We start from the raw sequence: 18,432 nt of genomic DNA, 5'->3' as shown, positions 1-18,432 counted from the left end.
TCAAACACGGACAGATGAGGCACGGTTACATGGAAATGGAAAGTACTATCCCTTCTGCCCAACAGGGAGGTGGACTAAAGCTCAGACAGGCTGTGTAACTCACCAAACATCATGAACAGGGCTTGTCTAGGCTGCCAAAAGGATGTTAGCACTGAGACACCTTGTCTCTCAACAGCCCAAGGTGGTAAATCAAAAAGGGTTACCATAGCCTGTAGAGGTGTGGATGACGTATATATGAACCAGGTGCGGAGCGTAAGGTAGTGGGTTGGACTCTTTACAGGACTTCTCAGCTGGGGTGGGGGGGTTTGCCAGCACGGCCATATGGCTGCTGGGCTGAGCGGGTTCGGCTGTCCCTCTGCCCTGGGCGCCTGCGCCGAGGTTCCTACGGGCAGAGCCAGCAGGGTCTGCGTCCTCCAGCGCAAGAACACAGAAAGGAGAACAGCCCGCAACTGTGAATTAAGCGTGTCTCCCAAGTACCACCCAAGCGCCGCAGTGAATGAGCCGCCCTTCCCCGACCACATCGAGGGAGGAAATTCAGCGGTGGTACAACGCTTTCCTCTAAGCGTTCAAAACTCCTCAGCAGACCCACTTGGCCTACGCTACAGCACAGAGAAATTAAAGCAGCTAAGGGAATAAAAGTGCCCTAGGACCACTGTAAATCTTTACTTCATGGAAAATCTTATCTTGCACATGAGTATGAGCTGTGAGTAAATTTAATGCGTGGATTAAGTACTGTGCGGTCTCCCTCATGGTGGGCTTTTCAGCCTAAAAAGAACAAAAGAATAATAATGAGTGTTGTGTTTGGGTATGATTACAAACAGCTGTAATTTACAGCTGGACATTCTCCATTGCAAATGTATCCAGCAAGCAAGTGCTTCTGGGTTAGTGGAACAGACTGCAAAAAATTAGCTTTTAACTTCAGCCTTAAGGTCAGAGTTCTGGGACCATGGGAGTCAATAATAAAATCTATTTAGCTCAGCGGGATTAAGCAGGTTTAAGACTTGGCTTAACCACACTGCTTACTGTTAAGTAACAACAGAGCACACTGAATATTTTAGTTACAGACATTTTTCTTCATTTGAAAGCTATTCAGGCAGTAGATATGAGAGCCAGACAATTGAAGATATGCTAGCACTATACCATTAAGGTATGTGAGTTAAGTTCTTGCTCTTCTCTGTCCCAGAAACTGAGCAATCTGTATAGTTAGACCACTTTACTGAAGAGCACAATAAAATTAAAACCAAGCTGTGCTGTATAAACACGGAGGGTTTTTCATGAGAGAATGAAAAGCTAATGGGGCCAGTGCATCTTTCCTGACAAAACAGTCGGTGCATGTGCAGAGCAACCTGTCTTCTGGAAGCAGAAAAGCTTTTTCAGTCAAGCTTCTGGGTCACTAATCTTTGTGTTTGCACATAAATCTGCTGGGGGTTACTGTGTCATTCTGAAAACAAGACTGAGTGCCATACACTAAAGAAATCAATGGCTACAGGTTTTAAAAACTCTCCTTTCCCCCCCCCCCCTTTCAGTGTAGCTAAATGTTATCTTTTTAACAGAACCTGAAAGCAAAAAGCTGCAACAAGAACTGCTGGAGAAAAATATAAAAAAAAAGGGGGGGGGGCAGGCAAAATTACTGAGAGCTTTATTTAAACTGCCATCTCCCTTGGTGCTGGGAAGTGCTGGTGTGTGACCGGCAGCTCTTAGTTGCTACTGGGATGCAAGTAATGAGCAGCAATATCACAGGCATCCTCACTGTAGCCAAGACCAGGCAGAAACTGCCGTCACAGCGTGGGGTTCTGGCCCCCTGCCCTCCCGTTCACTCGCTGCAGTGAGGTTACAGGCGGTGGAGAGGCAGCCCCCCCCGCCCCCCCAAGCACCCATAGCATTCCCAGCACCCCATCCAGAGGGAGGGGAGGAAGGTGTCCCCATGGCCGAACTTTTGCAGAGCATGTGGGAAAGCTGGTCTCCGGGCATGCTTTTATGGGCAGAGAGGGGAACAACTGATCATAAATACTACATCTGAGGTGTGAAGGGCACCATTTCAGCTCTTTTGCCCGGAGGGCGAGGGCAGCCTGCGCCCAGCTCCCTCACCACCCCCGATGAGGTAGGGACCATCTATCCATCATCACCGCTTTCCTTTCTAGGGGGAGACACTGCAGGGTTTGGGTTTGTTAACTACCTCCAGGGGCAGTCCCGCAGGAGTGCTCCTCATGCAGCCCAGGGGAAGGATGCTGAGAAAAAAAGCCCACCATGTTTTCTTTGGTCACGGTATTGTCTCCACCAAGTGCAAAAGCTGCTTTTGCCGGGGGGGCGAGCCTGCACACCTCCAGGGAGAGGGGCATAATGCTGACTCTGACTCCTCTTTCTTTTTGCACTCGTCCCAATTACAGCAAATACTTGTGTGCCCTCCAACTGCGCCAGCGATTTCACCCGCATCCCATACATTTCACTCAGGAATTTTTTTTTTCCTTAAGGAGGGGGGAAAAAAAATCTAAACAAAACGGTGTTTGTAAACCTGGGGGGGGGGGGGGGAGGCTGATAATTTTGGCGGTCTTAGCCTCCGAGCGGAGAGAAATGTTATTCATCCATGCACAACATATAATTCAGCCTAAGTGACAGGCTCTGCTCTGGAGAAATCCTGGCCTGAGCTAGCTTCCAGAGTCAATTACCGCTTATTCCCAGGGAGGCGGGGGGCGGGGGGCCAGACGGAGCAGAGGGGGCTGCCAACAAGGCATGGGGAAATTTACTCTGTGTCAGCCTGCATGACACAGTACCTCATTTGTGGATAAATGTAAATCTGCTAGTTCTTTTTCACAGGCACTAAAATGTACAGTCTCTCCTACCCCTTCCCTCCCCCCGTTCCCAAAACTGGAAAAGAAATCAGGACCGTCTTAGAAAGCTACCTTATATTTCAATCAAGCCTCTTTCATAAAAGTCATTTAAGGTAAATACCTGTGCAGACCTACGGCCCAACTATAACATTTACTATGGCCCAAATCCTGAATTCCTCACTCAGGCAAGTTTCCCATCGAAGTTAATGGAGTTTTGCTTGAAAAAGAGCTGAGTAAAACCTGAACGCTGTCTAAGGATTTGGTCCCCTGCTTATCTGCCTGGAGCACTGCTGCAGTTCCAGAAGAAGTGAAAAAAAGAAATAAATTAATCCAAAATACCAATGCCTCAAAACTTAAGGGGTAGAAAAGGGCATTGTTTTTGTGCATAAAACGTGCGGAGAATCTCATCAAAAGAAGAGTAATTCCCAGGGAAAGGATTTGGAAAAAGTCAAAAGAGAACATCTCGGAATAAATGAAGTACTTATTGCTGAAAAATGAGCTCAGATATATCTCTGCAAACTCTAAAGCTCAGAATTTACTGCATCATTCATGCCTTCTCCAGTAAGTTTCTTATCTCTCGTTCGGTATCACAACAAGGGATTCTGCATACTCTGTATGAAATACAACAAGACTGTGATTTTTGCAGTAATAAACTCTACACATGCATGACAAATCCAAGCATGCAAAATGTTTAACATCCCAGTTCACAGATACTTTGGGGACAAAATCCGATTATGAGTTATATGCCACAATAAATAGGGCTCAACGTTTCATAAAGCAATTTATAGTTCATAAAAATGACAAAATGTACCTGTCAGATAGAACGCGGAGAGCAGATCTCTGTGCTGCCTGCTGGAAGAAAGGGCAGAGATGTTTATTTTATATTCTGACTTGAAAATTACGAGCACAATCAACACTTTAAAAAAATGCGTTACACACATTTTTGTCACGTGTCCAAAATGTTAAAGTACGAGCAAAGTAGCAGAGAGTCTATAGTCAAATGGACATTCCAGCCTAGTAAATGTAAGAACACTTTGTTAAGTATGCCATAAACCAGAAGACTGTCAAAGCACCGCACGGTATTTGAGGTCTGAACTACTCTATTTAGACGATTTTTTCTGCGGGTCCCTGAAAACTCGGCAGGGCTCGGTTCTCTGCCTTCCCCTCTCCCCGCTTCCGCACTCCCACTCCCTCTCCTTTACCATTAGTCTCCTCCCATTCTTCCACAGAAACAAACATCACATATTTGGTTCCTTTTGCGATGAAGCCCGTAGCTATAATTATAAATTCTGCAAAGCTTGCCAGAGCTGCTGCGGACTTTTCGTGAGCGCTGCCATGTTAATCTGCTGGCAACTTTTGACTACACAGTACAGGATTGACCTGTTGCTGGTTTGCTCCTCAGTTTTTGCCTAGTACAACGCTTTGGATGGGGTGGGGAAGCATGGTGCTTGTTCTTGTTTTAACCAGCAGTTCTGGGAATAGAAATCGTAGCCTCTCAAGTTTAATAGGACTCCCAAGCCTATCCCTGAGCTAGTTTGCCACTTTATTATTATTATTCTTTCCCCTCCTTCAATCACTTCAAGTGGTGTGATTCATGGCTTCGGCACAGGAACCAGCTGCTAAGCAAAGATGAAATCCATAATGTTTTGAAAATCTACTCTAAAGTCTCCATTCTACTTGGAGCTGCCCAAAGCGTCCCCTTCCCCAGCTGTACCTGCCCAGGCTGTGCCTTGCCTGGCACAGAAGGGACACAAAGCTAAGCAGTATGAAGAGTCAAGGGGCAGGGAATTCAATGTTGATTTTCTCTTTGAAGTTACCAGCAAATATGTTTTGAAACCATTCTCCCTGGCTTCTCAGGCTGCTGGGGGCTGCGTCCCTATCCCTGAACAAACCACATGGCTTGCAGGCATTCCCACTCAGCCCCGGAAGGCATGGAGGTAATCCTTCTGGCTAATCAAAATGCTGCTGACATGCTGCAAAGAAAAGCTTGATAAAACCTGACTTGCGGTTGCAGTTACAGAGCGTTTCACAGAAAGGTGTGAAAAGATCCCCTGAGTGGATCCCTGCAGATCTGACAGGAGTGCAGAAATGCTTTGGGAAGGGCTCCTACTTGATTTTGGAAGCAGAATTTCTCCTCAGGGAACTTTTCTGGAATAATGTGGACCTCCTGGGTTCCCCGGGGAGAAGTAGTTTGCTGTGTATCACATAGCAAATTGTCAGGAGACAAGGGCCATGCTGTATCCCCCGTGGCTGGCACGGCTCGCAGGAGGGGTTTTTCCTCAGCACTGACTCACTGCAGTGGAAGTGGGAGTGTGCCCGTGGCGTGAATGTGCTGATTTTAGTGTTGGGAAAACAATATGGGGAGCCTGGTATTTTTCACTGTCTCCAACAGGTCATCCTATTTGCGTGCACTTTGGATACAAGCCTGTCCATGCCATCCAGGACACTGGGTACAGGCCAGGCCTTAATGGGAGCAGCCACTCTCCAGTTAGGCGGGCTGGCACCGTTTCTCCTCTCCCCTCTGCAAGGCGCTCATTATAACAATTTCATCCCATTTCTTGTACACAAATGCAGGAGAGACCCAAAATGTAGGTCTTACGGCTTAATCCCTTCTTTAATGCCCTGGGTCAATGCAAGTTGATCTCCTCTGACATCTAATCATGGGCACCAGCAGGACTCTATGTTCATTTTGAGTTTCAAGCTGCCCGGCTTCGATGCTGACCCCTGTGCTGTGTTATGCCTTTGCCTCCCAAAACTCGGGAGCTTCCTCTCACTATCAGAGCCCTTTTCCATGGCCTAGTCGTGTAGGCACCATTCAGGCCACCTCTCCTCCTCCTCTCCCACCAGCAGTCAGGGCTAGTCTTTCCCTCACAAGCAGCCACTACGTGGCAGTGCTGTTTAAGCCACTTTTAACGTTTCCCCACTCTTGGCTCAGGCCACCACAGGTGCTCGTGTGGTTGTGCAATGCAACAGGTTGGGAAACGGATCCAGCTAAAAAAGAATGCTTTTTCCCGTCTTTTCTTTTTCCCCAGGTTGTCTGCAAACTGGATCTCTTCTCTGAGCTGCTTCCCCAGGGAGAGGGTGTCACATCGCAGGGTGAGGTGTGAGCACGGGAAGGGGACTGTGGGGGCAGCGTGCAGCTGAGACCCTCGCTGATGAGATAAGGGCATGTCTGCCAGTGAGGTTGCTTTCACCTGACATCTCTCTCACTCCCTTCTGGAGCACCTCCATGTACCCGGAGCAAGGTATGTGGTGGCTGCAATAGCCAGAGGGCACTGAAGGAGACAGGCTGCTCTATAGCCACAGGCCTCATGTACCTTACAGAGACCTCAAGAAAGCAAACACGGACTTTGGTGACACCAAAAGGCCCTAACATGGGGATGTGGGGTGCATATCACTCTTGTATTTCCCTAAAATCCCTAGTTTTGAGAGAGGGAGAAGAGCTGTATACTTTCTCTTCCAGTCTCAATGGAAGCTGCCCTCAGGGGGGAAGAGGAGAGGACTCTCATCAGCGCTAACCAAGCCAGGCCATGCAGTGTGGGACTGCAGCCACAAGTACCAACCTTCAGTTTCCACCTTGGTGCATCCATTTGTTGACAGCTTTGAAAAGGTAATTCATTCTGGGCAAGAAAGTGGGTTCAGATGATAGGCAGGGCAGCAGAGAGAACTGTACATGTGCTTTTCAGCGAGGTCATTCTACTTTTTCAATTAGCTTCTCATTTTAAGTCCTTTAATAAACGTCCTTCTTCACCAGGATGCAATGCAGATTGTATGGGGCACCTTACTCTTTGCTTGGTGGTCGCATATTCTATAAATGAGACTATTGATTTCTTTCTTACATGGTTTGAAAATACAGCCCTGTTTGATTGCATAGTTGTGTGACCCCCAGAATTGGTAATGGCTCCATTTCTAAATGATGGGGGAATAAGATCCAGTTGCAAGTTTATTCTTCCTCCCTGGAGAAACAGATCTATTGCCTGCAATGAAAGGCAGTTAGCAACTATCCGGCAATTTTAATTCTAGACTATATTGCTCCCCTCTCCTGGAGAAAGTGCGCTGTTGTAATTAAAAGTAGTTAGCAGTTCCCTAGCAAGTATAAATACTTGCAGCCACTAATTACAGTCTGCTCTCTTGTTCCCCTGCTAGAGGACTGGGCTGCTCAACTTAGGGGGAAATATCTGCCCTTGCTTCTCGCTAACAGTTTTTTTGTGACCTCATTCAAACTCATTCATGAATCCCTATGGAGGGTCATGACCCATAGTTTGAGAAACTCCCGGCTAGAGAAACAGCTTTCTGTGATTTATTGTGTTTCTAATATGCTGGCATTATCTATGTAACAATGTAAGCAAAAGGGTGGTAGTTAGTATCATATACTGCCTGCATGACTATTTTTTTAATAGCTTGATTTTGATTGTGCTATTTAATTTGCATTTTATTTTACATCGTTAGCAACTTTACTAAGGCCAACTCATCATCCATCAAGGAAGATGAGAATATATCCTACAGTCTTTATTATTCCTGGAAGTAAGTGACTATGCTGGTTATAGAAATTAGGGATAAGAAATAATTTTGGTTTGATATTGCTGACAGAATTTAAAGATCTCCAAGACTTACCACTAAAAAGTGGTTTATGGGAAGCTTAATATTCTCTTGATAAGTGTTTGAGTTATACTTTGATGTATTCACCAGTAATTAGTATAATCCTGAATTTTCAGTTCTTGGAATCAGTGGGGTTACTGATGGAGGACGGTTCTCCTCAATATGAACACGGATATTGGAGGCCAACCCACAACGTAATAACTTTAATGCTAAGTAGGAAGCAGGAAAGGGAAAAAAAATCACTTAGGTGACTCAGGTACTTAGGTTTGAGAAAGCAGCCACAGTAAATGAGATGAATTACTACTTTTCACTACATCAAGAGTTGTAAATTACAGGATACTGGCTGGTTAGACTTCTTCACCCCCCACCTGAGTTGGTTACAGATACATTTAGGGCAGAGTTTCATTGATCTGCCTATAGTTCATTAATCATTCATGAAAGATTCTAGCTGTACCCCAAGACTACTGGGACAAAACAAGTTTTCAGCCAGCAGTAATCATGTTCAGGTTCTCAATCTCCAGAGATTGCATCTCCTTTCTCCATCCTTTATTGCAACGAGCCAGAGCTTGGGAACATAATCAGCAGATATTCAGGTTTCAGTGTGTGTTAAATGAGCTACCAAAATTACTTGAAGTGTCACAAGTTGCAATCTGTTGTTGAAGGGAAATCAAAGAGGAAATTAAATACATTCATTGTAATTGGGACTGAGCAGCGAGCTAGTTCATTGTAATTGGGACTGAGCAGTGAGCAGAACGGGTTGAATACAGCTATTGAGCTGGAGATATAGGAGTTTTAAGAGTGGTCGCCAGAAATCCCTCTTTATTTTTTTCTTTTCTTTTCTTAATCTGGTTGGAACAGAATTGCTTCATAAACTGCTGGGCTTGCAGACATTTTTGGATAAGAAGCAAATGAGAACTACTGCAGAACGTTCTGCTGGGCTTGGAAGAGTGTCTTGGAGGCAAGCACTGCAGGCTGACTGTGAATGCATTTTCCTATACCTCACCCATGGCACACTTGGGCAAATAAAAGCCAATAAATTGACCGTTGGTGGACTCAGACATTTTGTTTTCCATTTTTCCTGTCCTGTGGATTAATCACTGTTATCGCAAGAGAGCTCAGTTCCAGCAATTATATGGAATTACACCAGTTATACCAGAGACTTCACTGAGATGGCGCAGGTGTACACAAGGTGAGAATTTGAGCCATTTCTTCAGTGACAGTGTAACAATACTTACTACCTGTGCATGAGTAAATTGCACTGCTTCCAGAGCATCTTCCTTGTCTTCCTCAGGTGGTGGGTGTTGCCCTGGAACTGTGCAGTGAACCATTTATGCTCTAAGTGAGCATCTCTCATAGTAGCAACCACCCGGACTGCTGGATGTCACCCCATATTGGACTGCAGTTAGTGAGATGTAGATGCACTTTTTCCAAGCCAGGGTTAAGGAAAGATGTCATTATTATATACTGCCATTTGGGAACCAGAACAAAACAAACACTTCTATATCTGTCTTCTCTCACGTTTCACTCTTCATATGCCTTCCATGTTGATTTTGTTTTAATTTCCTAAGGTTTTGTTTGTTTTTAGCTTAAATGCAGTTTATTCCTAAACTAGTGAAGTCAGGAAGAAAATTTTGCGAAGGGCACAACCTGACTGCATGCCATAACTTCGGCCACAGGACTCTCCAGAGCTTTTTTTTCTGCTTCAGATGAGCTGTTGTGGACCTAGAGCAAAACTTCCAGATAATCTTACGCATGGTTTTTCACCTTCTGTGTTAAGCTGTGAGTTCAGTCCAGCTCTGTTTATAGGCACCTTCTTGTGCTGGAAGTGATACCTTTGCATGTGAGACGGAGCTGCCTTCCAGCCTCACAGCTCTGCTCCCTGCCCAGATGTTTATAGACTGATGAAGGCAGCCACCAGCCCTGCTTCAGGCAAGCTCAGTTCATTGCACTGATATCTGTTGCTCCAAGGCATGTTTTCCGAACACGTTGGGCATCCTTCTCCCTTGTCTTGAAACCCTCTTCAGTTTTTGGTGTTCTCCTTGAAAAGTGCCGAGCTGCAGAGCATTGCAATGATGCTCTCATCAGGGCTCAAAACAGGTAATGAAACCTTCTCACACCTACAGACTTGCCCTGTTTAAATGCCCGTGAGAACAAGAAGTTGCCCGAGGAGCTCAGGTCAGGCAATTTATCGTAAGTGATTCCTAATGTGCCTTCTCTCACTGCATTATTCTGTACTCCTCGCTGTTCCTAGGGGCTTTGTTTGAGGATTGCTTTCCAGTGTGGATTTCTCAGGGATTTAAAATCACTTGTAAACTGTAGCTTGAGTGTTTCTCTGTAAATTTGCAATATAAATGTGCGAATGTGATTTTCACTGTCCAGTTGGTATTTATTTAAGATTTACAGGCTGTAAGACTTCCTTCCCCTTTTGGAGTTGGTTATCATCAGAGTCACATCTTTTAAGAAACTATAAAGCTCTTTCTGGATTTCATGATTTCTCCAGGCCTTTCAACACCTCAGCATTCATTCATTTTTATTATTATATTTCTGGCGTACATTGTTCTTTCTCCTCTGCTTTGCCCATTAATCCTTATTAATCTTCAGGGTCAGCACACTCTAGTGACTTGAACATGGCACCTGGGAGTGAAAGACCCAAGCGCTAATCCTGGCTTTGCAGCTGGCTTGCCATGTGGCTTCAAACAAGCCACATCTCAGTCTCTATCTCCCTGTCAGTTCTACAGAGATAATAATTCTTGCTTAGCTCTACCTAAATACCTCTCAGGGGCATTGTATTAAGTAGTTAATACTTGTTAAGTGATTTGGATCTACAAATTACTGTATAATCAGCATGGGTATTAACCGTACAGAGAATTTTATATATCTGTAAATGTTGAGTCTTCTGTCCTGCATGTGCTCAGATTTCTCCTGCAGTCTTGCCCCAACAACCACGCATGGTTTCAGTGCCGATGAGTTAATTTTAATCTTTTTCACTGGAGACGAGCAGAAGGAAAGTCCTTTATACTTCGCATTAATAAAATGGTTAATTTCCAACGACACCAGAAGAAGGTCTGAGTCATTGCAAGCAAAGCAGCAGTCACTTTGGGAAACTTCGTCTGTCTCCACAGAAGTAGTCTCCTTATCCAGGAAAAGGTAACTCGGTTGAAGTGCTGCTTATACTTTGGATATCGCAGGAAAAAATTGTCAGTGTTGTGCCACAGGCTTTACAAGATTTATTGGGAAGTCTGAAAGCTCAGAAATTAAAGTAGAATTTTTCCAAAAGCCCATATATTTGAAAATAGGGGAAATACAAGCCTAAATTCCCCAAATAGTGGTAACTCTGCCCAGGGAGGTGCTATGTCAATTGACTATGATGCATTTGCTGCTACCCAAGTATGTGCCTGGATCATGCTAGGAAATAAAAAAGAAGACAGGGGATAACATCCTAGGTTGATTGAAATCAGTGGCTAGACTCCTGCTGACTTCAGAGGAGAGAGATTTCATGCTAGGTGCAGGAGAAATTGTAGCAATGGTTCCCTAGTCCCTTTTTCTTAAACGCCAGTTTTGATGGATTGGCTGCTGTCTCTTTTTCCTTATTTCTTATCATGTTCTAATATAGCTGCTACTCCCTTTATTATGTCCTTTTCCCCCTAATTTCTTTTCTTCATTAATTTCTTTTTTATTCCCTTAATCCCTTTCCCTTTTTGATGTTCCTTTTGTTTTCTGACATGCTCTCAGCTGCCTCTTTCTCTGTTTCTGCCGTCACCCATCTCTGTGCGCCGCATGTCCTCCACTCAGCTCCTCATGCTGACATCCCAGCCTGAGCTGAATGGCCAAGGGGAGTGAAGTGAGCTTGACCTCCTGCCTTGCAGAGAGCAACAGGCACCTTGCAGAGAGCAACAGGCAGCTCCCAGAGAGGCTGGGAGTCTGCATTGGTGTGCATGCACGTGTGTGAGAGAGATACAAGTCGGGTACGTTCTCCTCTTACAGCCCTTAATAGCTGCAATAGTACAAACGACACTAATTTGCACTCTAAATTATTTGTGACTGCTGGTTATTTAACCGTTCTCTTACAGGCATGCTGGAATGAATTTGCCTGAAGGCAAACAGAGGCTTTGTGGCCACGCTTGAGCACGGCAAAGGCTCGGGCACGGTGGCTGGAGGAGGGACACGTGGGCTGACGGGCTCACGAGAGACAGGGACAAGGGAAAGCCAGGCTGGAGATGTGGGACCTAATCCATCTCTACGCCCCAAATCAGCTGGCACCGCTGAATGGATTGCATCGGGATAAGTTCCCATGCCAGTCAAAGCAGATGTTCATAGAGTAACTCCAGTTCACCGTGGGGGGGAAAAAAAACTAACCGAAGATTTCAAGAAGATGGGATTAAAGAAGTTACAGTAGATACAGAGAGAAACTGTTAGACTTGGAAAAAGGTGATACCAGTGGAAAAGGGCAGGCTTTGGAGATTTGCTAGAGCTAAAACTTAGCTTGGTCACGGCATCAACGGGAAGAGACAAGAAAGATGCCCTTGTATTTTAAGTTTATTTTCCAGTCTATTTTTAGAGGTTTGCTACTGAGGAGCGTGGAGATCAGAGTGCAGTGTTTGAATGTCCCCAAATTTTGCGCGCGTCCAAGAACCAAGCTGATCTCTAACCTTTTTCACTGTCATTCATGGTGGTGGCATTCAAATTTAGAGCTTGATCCTGCCTGCCAGTGCATGACAGACATTGAATCTGATTTTGTAAGATAGGCAGTGATGTGAGCCAAGTTTGGCAGGACAAGACTGAGCTCTTATTTTGTTTCATCTGACAGCTTCAGTGAGGCAATCTTGGTCTTCTTGTCATGCCTTGTGAAAGTGCAAATTTAGATGTCACAGAGATTTTAAAATCAGAGCTGGCAAACCACAAAAAAAAAGCTTGGCTCAGCTGGCTTAAATCTTACTCTTGATTTTCGTTAAGTTGGATACCAAAAGGATTGCTTCTCTAATACGCAGGAAATAATGGACTTACCCGAGTTCAGAAAGGCTGTTACAGTGGCTATTCCTCCAGTCTAAAAACACACTCGTGTTATAGTGACAGAGGGCTGAGCAGAGCATTTGGATTAAGTACAAAACCACCTAAGCTTCCAGCCATTCCTTAACCCAAAAGTTAATTTTTCCACTTTTGCTTATCTCTGCTTTGTGCGGTTTTGGTTGCAGACTCGCACGTGGCCAGACTTCATGAAATAAGTCTCCTGTGCTCAGTGGAGTGAGAAACTTCTCATCAGAAAGACTTTTTTCCCCCCAAGTTTATCAGGGCACTTTTTGAGAGAGAAATTAATTTGCAGCAATGATGCAGGCTCTGAGTTTTTTTTCCCAGGGCTGAGTGTTCTCATCTCCTTTTCCACTAATTTTCCCTTCTGATCAAGCATCAGGTATCACGGTGATGAAGAGGTGAATAAAAGGGAGCACAACACTAAAATGATTTAATGTGGTTAAAATATTCGGACGTGGCATATGTGAACACAATTAGCACTGCCTAAAAATAGTTCTAATGATGAACAGGGCTATGCGGTGGCATGTTATAATTTGCCCAATATAACTCTTCTCTCTGGATGTACCTGACTGCGCTCTGCTCGGCTGATCTTCGACATCAGAAAGCGCTGTCCTAACAGAGGAGGTCTTATGGAAAGGAAGCTTGTAGACACTTTGCCCCTTTTCCAATTTGTTGCAAAATTCATTACAGAATGCTTCAAATTAGCTGGAATATTACATTTCATATGCAGAAGTCGTGCTTATACGGACTCTACTCAAAATTATTCCTTCTGAAAGAAGGTGTATGCATGTCTGTTCATTTCAGGATAATTTTTATCTTTTTGTTGATTGTCAGTCCATATGAGGAAGCGAGAGAGGAAAGTCTTACAGGTTATTAAAAAGATGGTCTTTAAATACATTCTATCTCTCTTGTTTCTGGCTACCGTTAAAGACACAAAGCATGATTTTATGACTTAAAAAAATAAATCACTTCTTAATACTATTTATGTAGGGACATGGTCACACAAATTGCCGTTGGTCACATAGATGGACTTTTGTCCTGTTGAAACGACAAGATGGATTTGGCTGGTCCTAAACTCCTGTGCTGCAGACAATCCTGCCAGAAAGATGCATTTCCAGCGCTGAGCCCTGGCATCCCTCAGCGCATACATGACAAGGAGGAAACAAGGAACGTATGTCCCCACTGGAGCTGTGGGTACAACTCCAATCAGCCTTAAGCTTTCTGGCTCAGCCACGGCCAGGATGACACTGGAGCATGGATGGGTCTCCTGGGGCTGGCAGCCCACGCTGGCCGTGGGCAAGGGACAGCCCTGGGACCCCTGGGAGAGCACCAGGCTGGGTGGGCTGCCGTCGGCCTGTGGGGCTCTGGGTGGTGAGCCAGACCAGGCTGCGGAGACTTTAATTTTATGGTGCTGAAGCTGTTCCTGGTGAACTTTCTCGAGGCTGCTCTTCGCCTGAGGTCTCCTGTGAAGGGACATGGCTTTCTGTTTGTCTTGGCTTGCCTGCGGAGGGGCCGGTTTCGCTCACACCGCTCAGATCCCGCAGGGCCAGCCTGCCCCTGTCCCTTCCTAAGGAGGGCAGCCACTTGCAGGCAAATGCTGCCTTCCCTCTTCCTTTGCTGCTGGAAGCACAAGCAAAATTAATGAACCCGAGAGGATTGTTCGGTGCCTCCCTGTGCACCATGCGCAGAGGGTGTCTTCAGCCTCTGCACTTACCTGCTGCTGCAGGGGGATACTCATACGATCACTTTTTTTTTTTTTTTTTTAAAAAAAAAAAGGTACTAAAGTTGGGTCTTTCCTTTCAAGATACAGCAGGGGCTGGACTGTGGAGCCATGTCCCCGGGCATGTGTTCTGATTGCTTCTTCAACTTCTGTTTATACAATTTTACAAAATTTTGGCAGGAATCAAGAGCACATACCAGGGTGTTGGCTTTTATGAATCCCACGGGATGTGAAAGTCAAGCTGACTGGATGAACTTTGGTTACATATTCCAGACAAGCACAATGACTCTATTTATTCAGACTTGGCAGCCAGAATGCAGATTGACTCTGTGGGTAATAAATTTTCACAGCCACAAAACTTCAGCGGCAACCAACCTGATCCTGTGCAGAAAAAATGCATGCAAGGAAGCAGACTTGGGTTGCAAAAATATGTTAGATTATTATTCCATGTATGCGTACCAGTCAGTTAATTTATTTGGCTATTGATTGACATGAATTGCACAAATGATGCCAGGGATCTTTTTCCCCTTAAAGGAACTACTTTCTATTACAGAATTTTCATATTGTAAAAGGACAAGTAGGGGGGAAAAAAGAGGATTGTTCAAATTACAATTGACAATCTCCTTTTAATATTTCACCCAAGACTGCTTTAAGTTATCCAGTGACCTCTACAGAGAAGAGCAGGGTATTATAATGGGGACAGTTTCATGTGCTATGCCACACTTCAAGGAACCAAAAGGCAATAACCACTACAATTCAGTACTCCGAACAATCTTAAGTACAATTTTGACATCTTCATGCTACAAAGCTTCGGATGCTTTCTGGGAGAGATGATGATGAAATTATTACTCTATGTGTTATAAATCAAAATGAATTGGCTCTTTAACTTGCAGATTTATGTTAACTACCTTGGTATCTGTTAATTGCATGCTCTTCAGATATTGATTGGGGATTAAAAAGTATATTTTCTTCAATCTGTGTGATGTAAAATATGCCAACAGGAAATTTTCCTTCTGCATATTAGATCCTATGATCACTGCCTGTAAAATTAAAATGATCAGTTTAAATGGATAAACTATGCTCATTAAAGAGGAAAAATACATTTATGTAATTAAAATTAAGAGACTAATATGTGTGGATAACGTAATTACTGTGGGCGCACACACACTCAGCTCAAACCCAGCCTCTTTTGTCTCTCCTGGGTCTGTGAATCTCACTACCTTAATTGCTGATGCGGAGGGAAGGGTTGGGAATGCCTTGCCCACTGTGGGTCCCGAAACTCTTAATCATGCCTTCGTCTTGCATTTGGCCTCCCTTGCCCATGGCTCACATTCCCTGGGTCAGTCGCAGCCCTCCAAATGCCAGCCCTGGGAGTGCAGGAGCACCTGTCCCCTTTTTCCTCCGCTTCAGAAACTTCCCGTTCGCTGCTCGGCGATTTCAGGCGCAAACACGAAATCTCCTCTGAAGTTTTCCAAGTCCTTCCCCTAAGTTTCCCTGTTTAGAAATTAGCAAAATGAAAAGCTTCCCGGTTCTTGTACCATTTACCTTCAGCTCTTTGAGAAACTGGACTAAAATGAGTCTGATTGCTCAAAGTTTAATTCATTACACAAGGAGTATCTGGGAATCACTCGTGTACTATGCCTGTCCCTTCATTTTTGATTTCTTTCTTTCCTCTTCCCGAGCTCAGGAGGAGATCAGAGATTAAAGAGCCTCAGAATTAGGAAGTAGAAGGAAACGGGTTCTCCCACTGACATTTAGACACAGATCCACGTTGTAATCTGTGCGTTTATTGGCAGAGGGGGTCTGTGTTATTCTTTTTTGGGCCTATTTCCTGCTAGGTAGATGGAAACGTAGTGTTTTGTTTATCCAGCAGGCACAGTTATTTAGGATTGTTCATGAAGCAAACCTGCAGGTCTCAGCTGAGGATCTGCAAAGCATTTCACATAGCAGGAGCCGGCCTGTGCCTCCAGGAGATTTTTATCTGCGCAGTCAAGTTAGAAAAAAATGTGACGAGGAAAGGGGACCAAGTCACGAAGTAATTGCCGAAGGTTGCTCACGCCGGAGCCCGTGACGATTAGAAGTGAGCAATGGGATCTCAGCTCTGCTCTTTCCCGCAAACTCTCCCCTGGCTCTGCAGAGCCTGTTCAAGCACCGAGGCGAAAAGACCCAGGCTGTATCAGCTGTACTTTAAAGCTCCGGTTACGGAGCGAAGACCTTGTGTAACACGCATAATACAGAGCAATCCAAGCGCATGAAAGATATTAATAGTTGTAAGTGGCAGCACTAAACTGAAGGTGCTGCGTGTGCACGCTCTGACAGCAGTACTTTTCCACTCTCCCTTCTCCGCCTAAATCTACTACTGTTCTTTCATTTCCTGCGCAATACACGCTTTCACAGGTCTTTTTCTGCTTGTTACAGAGCAAAACAGAATTTCAGCCCTCAGGCTTTACCAGCTTGTTCCATACTGATATCCACTGCGCAGGATCCCATCTCCCTTCCTTCCTGAAGGACATGCCATCTCTCCTGACTGCTGGCTCTCCCCTCCTCTACCACCCAGCTCCTCGCTGCAAGCACCACCGCACCTTGGTGTGCTATTGCTATTCTTCAGACATCCCTTCTGTCCCTCACTTTACTTTGCCCTACGCTGTCTATGCACTGTATTTTAAACTATCTAGACAAGCAGGAAGAGTAATTAAATGTGAAGTGTTCCGGGATGAAATGCATTAAACAAAAAGAAATTGCATAAATATGTAAATAATTGAATCTATGTGCTGAATCTTCTTAACACCAAGAAGCTTTACTCAAAGTAGATGAAATAATGGTTTAGTATAAATATTAAAAGGTTTTGATTTACCTGTTGTTTGGAATATATTGTAAAATAGAGACTTCTAATAACAAGAGTTAAAGAAAACCCTGGAAGAGCTTCAAGCCTACATACCTAGAGCTATCTGTCCCAGATCCTGAATTTCAGAAGTCTAGATGCCTCCAGTTAGCCTTGACTGAAATAACCACACTTGAAACCCATGTTATATCCAGGTGTGGATCCATCTGTGAGATGCAACGAGGGGCACTACCGCCCTCATATGCCCTGGTGAAGGTACAGGACATGCGTTTTAGTGCAAGAAGGAAGGGAAGTGGCTTTTGGTCTCATCCCCAACCACATCACCCATGCCAGTATACCAAGAAGGAGAGAGCATGGCATAGCACGGCTTGGCATTGAGGCACTCGGCCAACCGTGGGAAAGTCAAGATCTAGTCCTATTCTAGTGAGTGCTTAATGATTTAGGCATAACACAGTAACGTTTTAAGGAAAAATTGGTAGAGACCTCCCCCCTGCCAACAAAACCCAACTCTCCTGACAGACGGAAAACTTTGGCTGACGTATCTGCTCCCAGTCAGGTACTCTGGGGTTGTTAAAACCCAGGCAATTGCCCTAATTGCTGTGTTGTGGAGTGAGCCAAATGCACGGCCAAGGCTTTCTCTCAGCTGTCCTTAGCTTTCTTAGCACACATGGGCCACGCAGAGACTGGACTGAAAATGTTCAGAGGGGAGGCGAGGGCTGGGGGGAAGCCAGTGAGGCTCTAGGCAGGTAAGACTTAAGCAGCCCAGCAGCTAATCCCTGGGGCCAGCTCATGATTGCAAAGTTTGGCGTGAACCCTTAATCCTGAATTCCTGTTTCTCCCCTCCTTGGCCGCTCTTTAAAACAAAACAAAATCAAATCAGGAGGAGACTGATACAAAAACCTTCTGGGTCGCATCAAGATAATAAATCAAGCGTGCTGCGGACCGTTCCCCGCCAATCCAGCAGTTCGCACACGCAGGCTGGCTCCGAGCAGCAACATCTGTTACTCCAGTTACAGTACTGCCATGTATTTTGATAACCTTTATGTATGTTTTGAAAAAGCATTAGCAAAATATTTGCAGTAGTTCAGTCTTGACATGAAACATGCTACAAGTGACATGTTAGTTGTCTGGTTCTTACCTGGTCATTCTCCTCTTCATCGCTGCTTAACTTGAGGTCATCTTCTAGCATTCTGGAAAGCAAGCAGTAGAATAAATTATAATTTACCAAAATGCTTTAGCTCTGATGTCTTCTCTGAGCTACCGTAAACATTTAATAATTTAAATAGAAAGAAAATATATTTTATCCCAGTAACTCTGTAGATGTTTTTTCTTATCCAGTTGCTATCAACTAACTTCTTAATTCATTTCCTACTATTACTGCCTAAGGGAAAATGTTTACTAGAGTAATAATGGAT

The 18,432-nt window shown here is 44.7% G+C and overlaps 1 protein-coding gene across 2 annotated transcripts in view; it reads right to left on the bottom strand.

Annotated features, from left to right (window-relative positions):
* AFF3 (ALF transcription elongation factor 3) overlaps positions 1-18,432 on the bottom strand; it is a 338,460-nt gene that overhangs the window by 84,078 nt on the left and 235,950 nt on the right. Inside the window, exons 8-9 of one of the 2 annotated variants that reach the window (XM_063339571.1) lie at positions 18,156-18,207; positions 3,640-3,680 (exon numbers count right to left, since the gene is read on the bottom strand). In XM_063339571.1, coding sequence (XP_063195641.1) covers positions 3,640-3,680; positions 18,156-18,207 — 93 coding nt within the window. The remainder of the gene's footprint in view (positions 1-3,639; positions 3,681-18,155; positions 18,208-18,432) is intronic. The other variant, XM_063339580.1, reaches the window with a different exon arrangement.

The sequence above is a fragment of the Chroicocephalus ridibundus genome, chromosome 1 (assembly GCF_963924245.1).
Source record: "Chroicocephalus ridibundus chromosome 1, bChrRid1.1, whole genome shotgun sequence".
In the NCBI taxonomy this organism is placed as follows: domain Eukaryota; kingdom Metazoa; phylum Chordata; class Aves; order Charadriiformes; family Laridae; genus Chroicocephalus; species Chroicocephalus ridibundus.
Note: the sequence above shows the minus strand (reverse complement) of the source record. Positions and strands in the feature narration are given on the sequence as shown.